General features: G+C 48.4%; 1 protein-coding gene across 2 annotated transcripts in view; it reads right to left on the minus strand.

The window, feature by feature from the left end:
* GPC3 (glypican 3) overlaps positions 1-17030 on the minus strand; it is a 228571-nt gene that overhangs the window by 19839 nt on the left and 191702 nt on the right. The window contains exons 6-7 of one of the 2 annotated variants that reach the window (XM_019521291.1): positions 11363-11519; positions 10193-10617 (exon numbers count right to left, since the gene is read on the minus strand). In XM_019521291.1, coding sequence (XP_019376836.1) covers positions 10430-10617; positions 11363-11519 — 345 coding nt within the window. In that variant the 3' untranslated portion in view covers positions 10193-10429. Of the gene's footprint in view, positions 1-10192; positions 10618-11362; positions 11520-17030 lie in introns of those variants that run through there. The other variant, XM_019521290.1, reaches the window with a different exon arrangement.

Here is a 17030-nt window from a genome sequence, read left to right on the forward strand (position 1 = left end):
GTGCAGGGAGCTCCAAGCTGCTTGGGGAAAAAAAAATGAATGACTTGCTATGAGAGTTATTGACAAAAAACAGAATAGAACAAGTTAAAGCGCCCAAGTAACATAACAGAGCCAGGATGGATAGCAAGGCCAGCAAAGGATATTACTCAGAGTCTGATCATAGCTGCCAGCTCCCACCTGACAACCGCAGCCAGAGAAAGAGGAAAAGACCGAGAAAAGGCTGCAACAGATGTTTGGGAGGCTGTGTCCCAGTGCAGGAAACACCTCCAGGATCCCTGGGACACAAACCATTTCCAGAATAGCTTCAATCCCGATGATATTACTTGAGCTTCAACATACAAAGTGCATGTAAAGCGCAAGAGGAAGGGAGGGGTGGGGGGGCTGGAAAAGACTGTGTATCGCATTACCGTTGCAATCCACGTTTCACCAATCCTGCTGGGACTGCCGAACTGGACCAAAGACGACGACATCTGCCCTCTCAGCCCGGCGACCTGCCAAGGTATGCGCGGCTCACAACAAATGAGCTCCCAAAGCAGCAGTGAGCCACCGCCGTCACACCGGGCCTGTTGCAGCAGGTAAGCTGAGCAGCAAATAATGGTGCATGATGCCTAATCGCAGGAGACAACAGCTGGCTGGTCAGCGCAGCTCTTTCCTAGGCAAGCAGCAAAGGGAGGATACTCCTGCTGCCGAGCAAACACCCTGGCCACTGCCAGCAGATGGGAAGAAATATGGCCCTGGACTGCTCCAGGCATTTTTCCCACCTGGGATCTGAGGCACTATCGTGGCTGTGATATGGGCAGAAGCGGCTCTGGGGAAAGGAGATCGAGAGGGGAAACACAGCCGACAGCAGCTGCCTTTGTACTTCGAGTGTCAAGCCAGGCTTGGGCCCTTGCGGATGCAAGCTGTTCAAGCCTGCCCCTGCAACCCTGATGGCAGGAGACGGTTAATCTGAGCACCGTGAGTGTGGGCACAGCTCCAACTGGCAGGCAGGCAGGCAGGAAGGAGCTTTTTCACTCCCTATTGAGGGGCTCTGGCTGTATCTGGAGAAGAAGGGTGCAGGGGGAGCTGGGGAAGCCCCTGGAGAAAGGAGGTTTGCTTCAGCCTCAACTCTCCTGGAGGCACGGAGGGGAAAGGAGAGAAAGTACCAAAGTGGCAACTGCCTGTTGGAGAGGTGGATGAAAGGGTGTGAAACCTCCCCCTCCCCACCCCTCCGCCACGGGGAGAGCCCCCAAACCAACCTGCGTCAGGACCGGCCCCGTGACCTCTGCTGACTGCAGCCTATGCAACAAAAAACACTTTTATGGCTCTTCTCGGCTTCATCAGAATGGATTTTTTCCTTTTTGGTCAAACTCTGATTTTGGCGATATGGCATCTTCTGCTAAGAAGTTGTTCCGCTGGGAATTTCTCAGAGCAGCACAGAAAATGCAGGTTGCGCAGCTAACCACCACTGTCCATTAGTAGCAAGACACAACATATGCCTACAAAGCCCAGAAAAGGTCTGTAAATTTGGCCTCCGCTGATCAGAAGCACTCATTTGCCTATGATTGACTTCTATAGGGGAAAACTCAACTACCCCTCGCCCTGTGCCACCATTGCAGAGCGCTAGAGGACGCAGAGTGGCCCATCCACTTGTGCATGCCTTGCAAGGAGGACTGCATGTCCCCACAAGCATGCCATTTATCCGGCCCACGGGAAGGGTTGAGGATTTGGTGGAGATTCATCTGGGATTTACTGAAGCTGGCTTGCGGTCATGCCTAGTTCAGCTCATGTTAGTATGGGTGTCCACTTCCACATGGTCACAGTTAATGCTGGGAAGTCAAAGAGAGCATCTTCCTGGTGAAAGATGAATTCCCCAGTTGCTAATACATGCTGAAAGGGAACAGACTTATATTGACTCAGTAAGCGATCCTGTCCAGGCTGGGCATGGGCTGATGAATGATGAGCCAACCAGGTCTAAACTCCTACTGTTTTAACTGCAGCTATAGGCAAGGCTCAGCTCTCAGAGGCGTCTCTAGAAGAGCATCCCTTGGCTATCTGTTTGGCAAGCTCGTAAGGGATAGGCTTCCTCCTGTGCAGCTGTGCTAGAATGACGCTGCGATTCAATGGTCAGGTCCGTACAGTTTCCTCCAATTCCTCCATTCTGTAAGACTCACCACGAGAGGAAGGTCTTTGCTTGGAGCCACTGGACTTAAGGGGCATCATCTTTCCAACTGAGACAGAAATCAGCTGCATCAACCACAGCTCTTCAAACGCAGGCTGGTCCCGAGAACACCCCAAAAGGCAGATCCTGGAGGTGGTTGGGCTCTGCTCTGAACACTACATGGCCCAACACTTTCTGCACCCAGAACTGCTCCCCTTACCAGCATCTGCAAGGATTGACTGCTTTGCATCAGATACTTTGCTAGCAGCAAGATCCGCCAGGCCTGCTTAACTAACTCTCTCGTTAAAACGGAAGTCGTCTTAACAACCGAAGTACCCATTAGGGTACAGAGTCAGAACGCAGGGTCTCAGGTGAAGGGATTTCATGATCTGAAGGCCAAAGTCTGCATTTCACTTGAGCAAATTCAAGTCAGCAACAAAGCTGTGGGTGCTTCCATAATACAGTGGTCTAGTTCTGGCTGATAATTCACCGTCTTCTCCTCCGAGACACCCACAGCAGTAAATTGAAAGGAAAGTCTGTTCGAGGGCTGCCTGGAGTTAAAAGACGGGCTTCTCAAAGCATCCTGGGGAGATCCGGTTTCCACTGCCATGTGCCCCGCAAAAGGTCTAAATCCCTTGGACCGCTCTGTAAATCCAAACCAGAAGCCTTTCCAGGGCCCAGCTGAGGCAACAACGTTGAGCATTCAGCAATTAGGTTCCCCCAAAAACCACCTTTGCCAAGTGCCCATCTTCCCCTACATTTAATACTTTGAGCCCTGCCTCAGTTCGGGTACTTAGAAGGCAACCTGTGATCCTACGCAGTGACCACGGGGAGTCCAAGAGCTGACCTTTTTAAATCCAGACAGGAGGACTGAGTCCTGCAGTCTGCCTGCCGCTGCTCCAGGCCAGGCTCTGGCCAAAGTCCATCAAGCCCACTGAACCGCTGGTAAAAAGAGGCAGCATGGAGAATCCTACAGATAAAAAGTCGGACATGCAAGAGAGAACATGTGTGAGATAATCCTCCCCAATTCAATTAGAGAAACAATGGGAAGGTACAGATTCTGCAACCACAAAATATCAGAGACTTTGGTTGTAGGATCATTAGAGGCCTTCAGAAAGAACCGTTGATTCATGAAACCATAAGAAAGCAACACCCCTAAAATCATCACACCCTGAGTGGCATTTATCGTCTCAGGGTCCCAGGGTGAAGGGCAAACATCAGCACTCAGCCCTTCTCTAGCAGGGCTGGAGATGTTGCAGCAAGGTGCAGCTTACACAGTCCAGCCTACAAGGGGGGAAGTGAGCAGGATTACCTTGTCGTGGGCTGCCAAGGAGTGGCACAGACGTGACATAGGAAGGCAGCCTCTCCCTGAGACTCGGAGAGGGGAAAGCACAGCAGGCTGAGCAGGGAGCCCCGAAAGAGCGAGACGCTCCCACAGAGACCCCTGCAGTCATTCTGCCCCTGCCATGCCTCTCCTCTTTCCAGCCTACCCCATCCACCCCAACGTGATGCTTTTCAAAATGTCCCCACCTTCCTGAAGTGCAGCCAGTAGGATGAGACGGGCTAAAGGAAAACCAGCATGAGCAAGAGGAAAACCAGCGCTGCAGACACCCAGGATCAGAAGGGTGGAGAATGGGGAAAGATGCTGTTCAAGGGCATCATGCTGGATGGCTGTCAGCCCCTATAACCTGGCAGCAAGGGCTACCATACACGTATGCATGGGACAGCACATGGAGCATCTCCTAGTGCCACATCCTCATTGAATACAGTGTCCCTTGGCAAACCGATCTCAAGGGCTGACTGATCCACAGCAATGCCTCTTAACAGGGAGCAAGACTGGTATATGGCAGGGCCCAAAGCTTCCCCATGCGCTGGGTATCGAGGGCATGGCATGGCACCTAGAAACAGTCCTTTTCATTTACAAAACCCAGCTTTCACTGCTCCAGGCAGAATCTCTCCTATCTCTATGTAAAGGCGACATGCTGAAGACTGATTCAGAGCTACCAAAAGGCCATCCACAGCATCACAGATTTACATGGCAAAGTAGGAGGCCCCCTTTCCTACCCCTCCCCGTGGAGGTCAATGGGGACTTCACCAGTGACTTTGATGGGCAATAGATCAAAACCTAGGGCAGAAGCAGCAGGAGTCTAAGGCTAGATATGCTGCAAGCTCAGCATCTCTGCAGGCCCATTGGCGTGGGAATACTCCAAACAGCATCGGCAGAGTATCTAAAGCAGTGTCGTTAATGTGCACTGAGCCCCTGCTCTCCTTTGGAAGGAAACCGGCCTTTATTCACCGCAAGACTGCTTTGCATTTGCACATTAAAAAAATGCACAACTCTTTTTGTCTCAGACCAAATACATCCTTGCATATGAACAAGCATATTCATGCAGGGCTCTAACGCGCTGGAACCAGAGAAACCAAGGAAGCCGATTCCATGGCTCCCCTTCACGGCTTTAGTGAATTCATCCTAACTGCCTGAGCAGACAAGTCCTGTGCCTATCCTTGCACTAGGAGGACTCCGATCTGTTCATCCTATGGTGCAACTGCACTGACACTCTGTGGTGCAAGCACTAACACAGCATGGGCAAAGGTGGGCATGGTGCATGGCACATCCACACTAGCGCAGACACAACTGGGCAGCTGCAGTGCTGCTTATAAACCTCTCTAGGGCCCGTGCACCAGAGCTCCATTTATTACATTCCTTTAATCGGTCTTATCAGTCAGTTTACCTGCAGCAAGGCATTAGCAAAAGCCAAGTCGTGCATGAAAGAGAGGCCCTATCCTGTGTACACCGAGTCAATCAGCATGTCATACTGTTATCAAGCTTGCATACAAACCTCTCTTTGTACGTCAAACCGAAACAGTACAATGCAGCCAGCTATCTAGGGCAGGTTATCTTGTCAGTCCATTAGCAAGCACCACCTGGTCTGCATCTGTTTGAAATACTCCTTTATTGTTGTCCTTATAAAAAAAAAAAAATCCTTTTAAATCATTTTGTCCCTGCCAAAAGAAAACAGCGTGAAAGGCAAATGCCAGGTTTCTCCCGATCCAGGAAAGGGAATTCACAAGCCTGAGACGGATTCGCCTCTTTTCACCTAGAGGAAAATCTATTTGCGATTCCTTAAAGAGGCAGGTGGATGCATTGCAAAGAGGTGGATGTTTGCAAACCAGCCAGGCATGCTTGAAATTGTTTTGATGCCTTCGCCGTACAAAATGCCACGTTCCAATAGCAATTTAAAGAGACACATCAGCCTCCAAAATTGCACTGCTGAAGGGTCTCCTGAAGCGTGTTGGCATTAAACAGGTTGTTGCTAAAACTAAACAACCTGCACTGGAGTTGAAATAAAGATCAAGTGTTTTGCAGAGGCACAGAGGCATCACGCACATTTTTATGCTGGGGCAGGTTAAGCAGTCAGGAGGAGTCTAGGTTTCCACAATTTCACGGGAGGGCAAAATCCATATCAATGGTTTATCGCTTGTAAGGTCAGAAGGATCCCTTATATCATCCAAACTGGCCTCCTGTATATCACAGGCCATTTCACTTGGCCCAGTGACCCCTGTACAGACTCCAATAACTCGGACATGCTGCCTTGAGAATCCAAATGCCGATGCAGTCATTTCAGGCAACTATTTGAAAACTGGGCTCAGTGCGCTATGCTCAAGGATCCTGAGTTTTGGCCAAGTGGCTGCCATGATCTTCATTGTCTTCTGCTCCCCCGGGCTCCAAAGTAAATGGAACATAATTTTTTGTCCATCTTGAAATGGGCCAAAGTGCTGTCCAACCAGTTCACACCAGACAAATGCTCAAAATAAATGGCTCCAAATTAGAGCCGCTACCAGGAATGTGGCATTGAAGGATTTAAAAAAACCAACCCAACAACCACCAGGAATAAGCACAAATACAGGATTAAAGTCATTAGCACAGCTGCTTGTTGAGTTTGTTCACATTTTTGCACAACTACGGATTTTCCAGCCCTAGCTACAAAGGTATTATAGTGGACCCCTCAACTATCTCTTTTGGTGAATTATGGACCTACAGTTCTACAGAACCTGGCAATGTAAAGGCTGCAGTCGCCTCCCAAAACACGTTATATCAGGCATCAGGGTCTGAAGGACTTATTGCACCAAATACATTCAAGTAAGGCAGAAGCTATTAGCAATCCCACTTCTAAGAGGTACTGATAATTCACCAAGCCTGTCAATAGGCAGACTGGTTTTTGCTGATTTCACAAAAGTTCATTGTTGTGTGCCTCGTATCCTTCAATTAAAATAGCAAAACAAAAGTGAATTAATGAACTTGCCAGTCAGTGCAATTAGAGATGCAATCAACTGTTACAAGGGACTCCTCCTCCATCTTCCAGCTTGAATTTGCATAATGACAGAGAATTCTTGACTTCTTACAAAATCCTCATTAAAAGGAGAACAGAAATGTCAACAAACACATAAATACTTGTACTGGACTAGTGATAGCAGCGCGGCTGCACTGTTTTAATTGGCACAAATCCAATTCTCCCATCAGGATAATTTCATTGACATTTGGCCTTGCGGGGGGGTTTCACTCTAGGACAGGATTAATGTCTCGTTAAACAGCATGTTCGTATTGTTCTCACTTTATTAAAATATTGAGGTATCCAAAGGGGTAGAAAAAAAAAGAGTTAATTTACAATTAAAAGTTGCTGCTAGGTGGATTATGATTAAAACCCTCAAACCACTCCATGCTGTGGAAAGCAACAAAGAAGAGAAAGCGTATGCATATGCAAATCGTATCCGTTCATCTCGTCTTGTAAATAAACACACACGCGCAAAATGTCACAGTGAGTCTCCAGAAGGACGACAGCGTTCGAACACTGTAAACAACACCAAATCCTCCAAGAGCTCGTTTGGAAGATCTGGAAATATTTCCTAATAGGTTAAAATGGCGCCTAAAATGCTTTTCGATGTAGACCTCTCCGCTACGGTTGCGCTGAAAGGAATCCCTAGAAAAGCCACCAAAATGATGAAGGAGGACCAAAGGAAATTACCCTGTAAAGATCAAAAACAGTTTTGGCCCTCCTTCCAATGCAAGCGTCGCTTCTCCACATGCAACTTGGTTCACTCACCCACGTAGCGGGCCTGCAACACAACTGGCTAAACAGCACACGCGGCAATTGTGCCTTTCAAGAGCCCGCACTCAATGCCCACCACCAGTTCGCAGGAGCGATTCTGCTTGAAGGATGGGGTCTACTCGACGACCATGGCAGAGGGAAAGTTTTCTTGCACTTCCTCTACACACGGCCCAGCACGGCATAACTGCACATGTGGGGGGAGAGAGGGACACCAGGTATAACTACGTTGTTGGATGATCCCTGTAAATATAATAAGCGTGGATTTATGGCACTGAAGGAGATGCATGGCAGGGAGGGGCTAACGAGATTAAATTTGCCAAAGGAAAGTCTGTGCTGAATGTCAGGAGTGATGGTCTCACACGGAGGTCTGCTAAATTACGGAACAGACCCCTGGAAGCCCAGCCCCTAAATCTGCACTGGAAAAAAATATCGTGGACAATCAGCTGAGCTGTAGAAGTAGCGTAAGAAAAGAGACACGAGGAAGCCACACGTGAGGGTGTCCATTAGCTGCAATGCAAGTCAGGGCGCACGCCCTTATTGGGGAATGCCAGCTCGTTTGCTGAAGATCTAACACAAAGGCATGCTACAGCTTTGGGGCTTTAATGGGTTTTCACTGGAAGCAACAATCACCCTGCAATACTTTTAAAAGTGATCGCAGTTGATTATCACAACATGCAATGGGGAAGCCTGCACCTTGACAGAGTCCCTTTAAGCATCCTTGTCCAAAGGATATAGCACTAGCCAAACGAGTCCCAATAACAGGCATCGCAGAACAGACACTGGGCAACTGTGCTGTAAGTATGAGAGCCTGTGTGTGTGTGATAGGCTTTGGGCACAACGTACAGCACTAGCAAGGCACAAGGACACAAGGACAAGCCCAGATAGGAGCCAGGGGGATCAGAGTCGATTCGGCTTCCCTCCCTCCATTAAGCATCTAACTTGGTGCTATTAGTACCGCCTGCAGAATGGGCACAGGCGCACGTCTCGCACCCCCGCTGCTGCTGTGTGGTTCCCTGTGCTTCTCCGCTCCTGCAGGAAGACTCGTGGCTCAGCCCCTGCCTAAGCCTGCCAGAGAAATAAGCTTAGCATTGAAGAGGGACAGAGATGCTCTATGCCCTGAGCCACAGCTCAGTCCTCCGCCTTCCTCCCACCCAGTACACCTCGCTGCAAACCTGTCGCCTTCCCTGTCTGGGCAGGAGCAGGGGGGCACTGCTGTGGGAACCCACCTAGATGACGATGCTGAGCTAGCCACAAATTCCATGCTGTCCAAGGAGACAAAAGCCCCCCCAAGGGTCCTACCAATCTGCCCGGTGTCTCCTGGGACAAGCCATGATAGTTTGCAAGATGCTCAAATGCCACTATCCACCCTACACGGCTGAGGAGGACTTGCAAGATGCAATGAAAGGACCCTGCTGTTCTCCAACCCAGTCCGGGCTACGCCATCCCCAGGACCCACGCTTCATTTTCAGGCAACCAGCTGTTGGGTTATAATCAGCATCTTGACGGAGATTTCCAGAGGCGAGTTAATTAGTGGTGGCTATCTGGAATGTCAGCAGGCTGCCAGCGACCAACAGGTCTGTTTGCTTTGGGTGCAAGTGCAGAATGATTGATTTCAGCAGCGTGTGAATGCATGTTTGTAGCTTCACTTCTGGAATACATTTGTAATACCTCGCCATTTGTGGGGGGGACAAATACTGTAATTTATTCGTAGACATGATTTGCCACTGGTGGTGCCTAAATACATGTGTGCGTGTGTACATATCTATTTTAAGATTTACATGGCCCCGGTGCAGCGTCTGCGGCTTTCGCGTTTCAAAACAGGAAGTGCTCCTCATTGATCTGGGAGCTTTTCCATCATTCTGCTATTGTAAACATTATCAGCCTTCAAAATCGGTAATGCGTTGCAGATGTGAGAAACGATAAAAGGCCCATCACCAAAGCCCTCCATCTTGGTGCTTTTTCCATTGGGGCAACATAATCACGAATTGATTAGCATACAGAGCTCGCCAACATATGTTTAGAGTCACTCGCAAACTTTTGACTTGACATTTTACAAGTATGTTTAAATCATTAGCGTTTAAGTCAACTGACCAGCTTTTACGGGGTCGTTATGGATAGGAAACAAAGGTTATACTTTATGCAACAGGAGATAAATCAAAACTAGTCCTCTTTAAAAGTGCTCCCTTCTCCCCCTCTCCGTCCCTCAAGCCATCGAGGGGGGCGTCTTGGCAGCAAAAGTGCTGGCCAGAAGCAGCTCGCAGGCAAGTGGCAGACCCAGGGAACCTGCTCTCGGGAGTCGAGGCACTTCAGATCACTTAGGAAAAGTAGCATTCAACTTTCTGATACCAAAAGTCTCTTGTCTGCAAACTAGAACTTTATTTCACTTTAACTTCTGACCAGGACCCAACATCCTGTATTTTCTCCATTGCAAAATCCCCAAATCCATTCCAAATCTCTCTCTCTCTCTCTCTCTCTCTCAGGCACTGCTAGCAATGGGACACTGGTCCATCCATGACTGAATTCATTATGGAGACTCCAAAGCTAAAAAATGCACCCTTTAGGAAATGCTCAGGTAGCTCCATTCACTGCCCTGGGACTGCTCATGTGCTTAAAGTTAAACACATGCTTAAATGCTTTGCAGGATTGGTCCAGGGCTCTCAGCACCTTGAAGGACCAAGTCTGAAGAGAACAAAATGCTCAGAGCCTACCTCTGGTTTCTTAATTTAACAGTCTTTTGCTATCCCAGACAAGCCCTCACCTGCAGTAGATGCAACAGTGCACCCTGCCTGGGGTGAAAGGGGCACGGCTGTATCTGAGTTTCTCGCACATGGACCTTGATATTTAGTTACTGGATGAGAAAAAATCCATTTTATCCTGATTTCTATCTGCAGTCTATTGCCTAACATCACTTTGAGCTGGAGTAGGGGACTCAAAAGGCCTTCCCTGTCTCTGAATCGATATTTTAATATAAATATTGTATTTACACATAACATAAAATACACAACTTTGCTACAAACCTGGCGTGTGTACTATTTCAGTCTCGGCTCATTAAGAATATTTTAATCGTCTTAGCTCAATGCAAGGAAGTCTATAAACATCTGTGCTTAGTTTCAGTCCAAATTTGCCTCTCAAACTTCAAAGCGGCCCTGGCTGATCTTATCCCGGTTCGGTTGTCTGGTCTTTAGGAAGAGGAATACGCAGCTCCCAGGACAGGAGCAAGTTGAGCGCATGCCTGCACATTTAAGTTAAGCCAAGCCTGGTGCAAACCAGCACAACTGCACTGAAGCACGACGGTCAGTTTATGTCTGCAGAAGATTTGACCTAAAACAAACCGTCTGGTCCAAGCGACAGCAGCAGAGTCCTCCGTGTCTAACAAGGCGTAGAGAGGGGGAGGAATTTGAGAAGTTGTTATGTATTAACATCGGCAGCATCTTCTCAAATCGGAGCAGTTCCCCCATTACCCTGTTCCCGGGTTGCATTTTCTAAGCCATCTCAATGCTACAGATGCCCAAGAAGCAACCGTGGCACTTGGGAACATCCATCTCTTTGGACTCCAAGGGAAATGAGGCTCCTCGGTCACTTCTGAACATGGGGCCTAGAAGCCTTTAAAACAAAAAGGAGCTTTACTGTAGGCCCCTACGGCCCAGAGAAGCAGCCACCAGTGGGTCTTGCCTCCACAAACAGAGACTTTCTCCAGGGAGGAATGCGATTCTCCCAACCAAACCCACCCCAGAGGGGAAGTGAGCAGGGACCACCAGCTAGCAACCATGTTTGAGTCCACCCAGAAGCCAGCCCACGGCGTCTGCAGGATGCACTGGGCAAAGGAGGAATGTGACAGGGCCAGAAGCATTACGTGACCGTAATGGACCCTGCAAACCCAGGGCAGCTACATGGAAGCCAGGCCTACAGGAAGGTGGGCAGATACGGTCCCACTGCCATGATGCCTCTAGGGAAGTAGCTTATCAACTCTCTGTAGCATCACTGCAGCTTTAAACTCCCCGTACTGCTTTAAATTCAATGCTCACTGACCCAGATCTCCAGATCTTGCTCCAGATCTCCAAGGCTGGCTACCTCCTCGCACTGCAACAGAAAGCAAAGCCAGAAGTCTTGTCACCTGCTAAGAACTGGAGCTGGTTCTTCACTCTGACGTCTCCATTCCCGGAGGCCCCGCTGCAGTCGTCTTCATCATCACAGTCCCCACTCTCCGACTCGTCCTCGTCCACGGTTTTGCTGGGAGTTTTCTGCCGCGGCACTGACATCCCTTTCAGCAGCTGGAAGGCACAATTTCAGAGTCACACCCAACGAAGCTTTGCTACTTTCCCCCTTCCCCGCTCCTTCCCCGTGCCATGGGCCGATTGGTTCTTAAACACGAGGAACTACGCTTATGAAGCAAAACCTCTTCCTCCCCCATGGCTTAAGTTGAGGTTAAGGGTGGCTGAGACAAAAGGAAAAGGTAATTAGTCCAAGCGCCTTAAAGAATTGGGGTTGTTTGCATATGAAATGGCAGCTCAAAGTCATCATCGGAACAGACAACGGGGCAAAAATATTGCAGAAGTTTGCTCTGAAGCAGCTTCAATGTACTCTCAGGCCCACTGGAATCACTGGGAGTTTGGGCCTAAATTACTCTGTAATTGCTAGGTGGTGTAGGATCTTCATCCTTACATATAATATAAATATAATCAGCAGTAAGACACCAGACTTTAGGAAGTGCTGAGAGCACCAGTCAAGGTGCACAGAACTGGGAGGGGTCAGCCCTTCCTCAACTGAGACCCAACAATAATCATGCAAGTATGGGCTGCAAGTAGAGACCCAGGCGTGCGGTACAAAACAGCAGCAAGCCCCATTTTGGACCCAGGCCAGCCCCCAAAAAGTCTCGTTGAATGTAGCCAGGCCCAGAGTCACCCCTACCCCAAGCTGACCCACCCGCGAATGGGCACCTAGTCATTGAGAACGGAGAGTCAACAATGGTGGAAGAGATGCCAGCCACGTGAGGGCTTAACCTTGCCATGATGATCCCATGGGGTAGACCATGGATCTTCGTACAGATTGCAAAGATCTTCACTGAGAAAAATAGCCTCAATCTCCTCATGTCATGCCTCAACTCATCACAGCACCCTCAACCTATACCACCACTGCCAAGCAAGTCTATGAAAATTCAAAACCAACTCTTGGGGAAGTCTATGAAAATTCAAGACCAAGTTGCTCCCCAAGGGCCTGAAAATACTTGATCCTTCCCCTTTAACAGTGGCTAGAAGAAATGAGAACCTTTTTGGTCGTTCTCTTCCTCTTGCTGATTCTTCCTATTTACTGCATCTAAAAGGACCAAGCAAGTCCATCGCAAACAGATTTGTTTTGAAAAGTCTGAGTCAGCCGGTTAAGATATGCTGAAAAATTCCACCGCTGCCACGACATATCTGAAAGCTTTCTTGGATTTAATCTCCCGACATTAAAAAAAAATAAAAGAACAGGATAAGTAACACAGAAGATATTGCAGCCTGGGAGCTTAGTGCCTACTTTGGGGGCTCCATCAGTTCCTCCTATTCCGGCGATACACATACCTCTCAAGGTATTTTTTAATATCTGGAATCTAGGTTATATTTTTAAACTACTAAGCCGCCCTGAAAAAACGGCTCCTAAAATATTTAGATGCCGGAGTTTATACAACCTTAGAGGAATGTTTTCCATGTCTGGCTTCACATGTCCACGGCAACATAAACACATACCTTACTGCTTACACTGGAGTAGCACAACGTAATGAAAAACAAATGGCCTGCCGCGAATCCACTTTGCCTCTGCACTTCGTGCCATTCGCATTGGCATGCCCCACACGTTTAAAACCCGACAGCGTAGCAACCACTTTTTTCACACGTTTAAAAATGTACGACGTGCCGTGAAATATTTCAGAAACGCGGGCAAGGAAGCAAAGACATTAGGGTGGACGTTGCTAAGGAATTAAGCCGGCCTTTCCCGACTCTGGCGGGGTGGCGAGAGGGCATTGCACCTGCCCAACGCGAGAGTTCACCAGCCTGGTTGCATTGGGACCCAGATGGTCACCTGTCACAGCTGACATTTGTATGGCTCATTAATAAAGCACCTGCTGCCTGGGTGCACTTCCACCCAGTAACAGGAGGGAGAACTCCCACATCTGATAGGCTTCCATCTGTCCCGGGTTTCACACCACTGCTTTTCTTTTGCAATATGCTCCAATTCCCGTCCACTTTCTCCTTCTTTATTTTACACGGATTTCAACTGATATTTAAAAGAAAAATATCCAAGGAAAACACGGGGTGGCACACCACGGGATGGGGTAGCATAGCTTAAGAGATGCCCAGACCTTAGGTCCATCTTGCCCAGTCTCCTATGTCACGTGGCAGCAGAGAGTGGAGGCTGAAGGGGGGACTGAACTGGGTTTTTCCCCCCTGTTCCTCTCCCGCTTGCAATCTCCAGCATCTAAGGTCCAAGAAGCTTGGATGCAGAGCCCATGCCCCGCACTCCCATGCCCGCAGTCCCAGTCCTGCCCATCAGACGAGACATGCCCCGTATCTGTAGACAATGGCACATGAGACACGTGGCTAGCACCAGGCCCTCCATCTGTGTTGAGCTCCCCCAAGCCCTCATGGGAATCCAGGGCAGGGCTCACACCTGCCCCTGGGGCTGCAGCGAGACCCCAGGACTATTCGGCTGCCAGGTCCTGGCACATGGCATTACACAGGCATCCAGCAGTCCGTGCACCTCCTCCCTTGTCACACACTTGGAGCCTGATCTGAAGTGCAAGGAGGGATGTTTCCATCCAGTTTAATGGGCTTTGGCTCAGCCCCTTTACGATCACTCTCGGAGACCGGTTTTTGTTAAACGTTTACAGGCTTTTCCCAGAAAACGGCCTGACCGCAGACAAGGGAAAAAGAGCAAGCGCTTGTGGCTCTGGGTGCAGCAGCGGGAAGACCTCACACCAAAGCAGGACGAGGGGACTGTCCCAAGCTTTCCAACAGGGTGGGTGGGATATCCCCACTCCTCACCCTGTAGAGCAGGACTACAAGGAAACACTTCAATAGAGTTCACATTCAAGTGAATGAAGTGGCAGTTCTTGCAATGGGTCTTATAGGTGCCTAGGAGACTCCTCCAGTACTACAAGCTAGTTTGCTGGAGGATATGCATCCTTTGAGGTCCCTGAAATAATCAAACTTCACCTCAGCAGCTTCCAGACTTGTTAGAGACCTGTCTGTCTGGATTAGCTCAAAAAGACCAAAGCAACTTGAAAGCGGGGAATCAGGCCATTGGACACCTTCTGTCTTAATAAGCAGTCCTGCGAAGAGCATGCAAAGAGTGAATGTTTGCACATCTAGGGATCCCTCCCCCACGTTTGCTTGCCACCCCACCAAGAAACAGCTGAACTTGCCCAAGACCCACCAGCTCCATCTGAATGGCGTGGTGTGCACAAGTGCTGCAGCCAGCAAAGAGACACATATTCCCAATGGCTTTCCCTAAGGCTCTCAGGAGCCGCGAGGATGGCAGGGAAGTGACGGGAGGCCAGAACTAGCCCCCGGCTTTGCACAGCCGCAACAGACGGCACTTGCTGTGGCCCTTCCCGGCTGCAAAGTGGGATGTTGGCCCCATCTGTTCACACTTGGTTATCCCTGGTTCGCACTTAGTTATCCTTGCCTGCAAAGCTTCAGCCTTGCTCCGGAAGCACTGCACAACCGCGCTCGCTGCCACTATTAGCAATGAAAGGTAAAAGGAGCCATCCTCAGCCTTTGCTGTTTGCATTTCCTGGTGCCTGGGAGCCGTGGCTTCCCATTACCAGCCCACTGTGCAAGGTGCTGTGCAAAGCGGGGCAAAGACAGCCCCCGTACCTTACAGCCCTTTGTGCAGCTATCTGCATTAGTGAAGGGGCCGAGGTTGGGACTGTCAACAATACCCAGCATTAATGTACCCCTGCTCCCACTGAAAGCAATGGTAAAACTCCTGCTGGCCTCTGTAGGACTGGAAATCCCTGTCCCCCCGCCCTGATACACCAGTCCCACTGTATTTAGCACATGAACACAGACAGTTGTTTTAGCTTCTGCACAAGTGGCATCCCTGAGTCCCACCGATTTACTATTAAAGTGCCAATTACTCCAGTCCATAGGCTTTATAAAATTACATTTGGAGGACTAAACATAGCTCCTTCCTCTTTAAATAGCAACCAAGCCAAAATGGTACCCTGACATTACAGCTAGTTCATGTCCTGTGGTTTTTAGTCTATGGTAAGAGGCAGGAAAATACACAGTCTGATCATCAGTAAAGTAGTATGTAATGAGAAAATTTGAACGTAATCACAATTTGTCCAGCTGTAAGAGTTTACGGTCGTATCTGTTCCTCCTCTCTGCCAACCCATAATGACAAAAATACACCGTAGGTACACAGTGTGCCTATCCAAAAGGCCAGAACAAGTTGTGTGTGTGTAGAAATTACCTAGGTGACATCTAAGGTGCTTACGGTAGCAACTGAGCATTAAATACAAACACGGGGTAAATGAGAAACGATACCCCCAGGCCATATCCTCAGCTACTAAAAAAATCACCATCGCTCCAGTGCTCTGAAAGGAGTAACATCACTTCACTTCAGGTGAGACCAGGGCTCGTGTGTCTTTCCTAACAAGGGACAGGACAAGTTGGAAGAAAAGCCATGCAGTCACTTAAAACAGTGACGATCATTTCAGACCAAACAGGGTTGAAAATACAGAGCCTTCGTTCCTTGTGCCAACTCAGAGAGATCAGCCTGAAGTGGAAATCAGCTCAGGAGCTCATTCACCTGCATTTCAATCTTTGTAAAACTAGGCTTGCTTTGTGGATCTCGTTGACGCTTAAAAAATAAAATAAAAGAATCAAGCCAAGTCCGAACACTGTACTGGAAATTACAACTTATTGCATGTGTCATTGCCTAGGCACTCCTGTTTCAGGGGCATTATTGGTTATAGCATTAATGGATAAATTATTCATAACAGAACAGTGACCAGATTTAAAGACAAAAACAGAAGGAGCAATCACACTTCCAAAATAACAACTACGCTGGATTTTAATTGAAACCCCAGTAACAAAAAACTTCGCCATGTACCTTAAAGTCAGCTTAAAACAGAGACTACCAGCCTACCACCCCACAGAGCCATCCCGATCCCTGCTTCCCCATGTAAATGTAAGCACAGCAGCATCACATTTTTTATTATTATTATTATTATTCTTGCTACTTGGTAGCCCATTAGCAGAAATCTGCCTTTCATTCCTCGAGCTGCAACATCACATTCACTGCATCGTTTCAGACTCTGTGTGGGATCCCCTTTGGTTTATGACAACAAGCACCAAAAATCACACTGACAAATGCAATTGCGTGCCAAAGCGGAGATAGAGCTGCCCTGCCCTTTTAAGACCACAAAAAACCCAAAAAACCTCATTTCAGTGTATTTTAAAAAATTAAATATAAAACAAAATAAATAAATGTGCTCAGTCAGGTGAGTACAGAGGATTGCTTTCAAACGAAAAAATTCCCTTACGAGTCTAGAAGGGGAGTTTGAATTAATACTTGCAGTCTTCTGGTGAGCATAGCTGTCCTTTAATTTAGTTTGCATGACTGAAAGAATTTAATAAAAATGTTCCAAGAGTTCTTGTGAAATTCTCAGCGTGTTTTCAGTAAGCCTCTGGAATAGGATCAAGCCTACAGAGTGGAAAGGACTGTGCCTGAACTTGCCACTACAACAATATTCAAATTCTAATATCAATTTTATAACCAAACTCCCCCCCCCCCCCCCC

The sequence above is a fragment of the Gavialis gangeticus genome, unplaced genomic scaffold (assembly GCF_001723915.1).
Source record: "Gavialis gangeticus isolate Ggan-Ray unplaced genomic scaffold, GavGan_comp1, whole genome shotgun sequence".
Classification (NCBI taxonomy): Eukaryota; Metazoa; Chordata; order Crocodylia; family Gavialidae; genus Gavialis; species Gavialis gangeticus.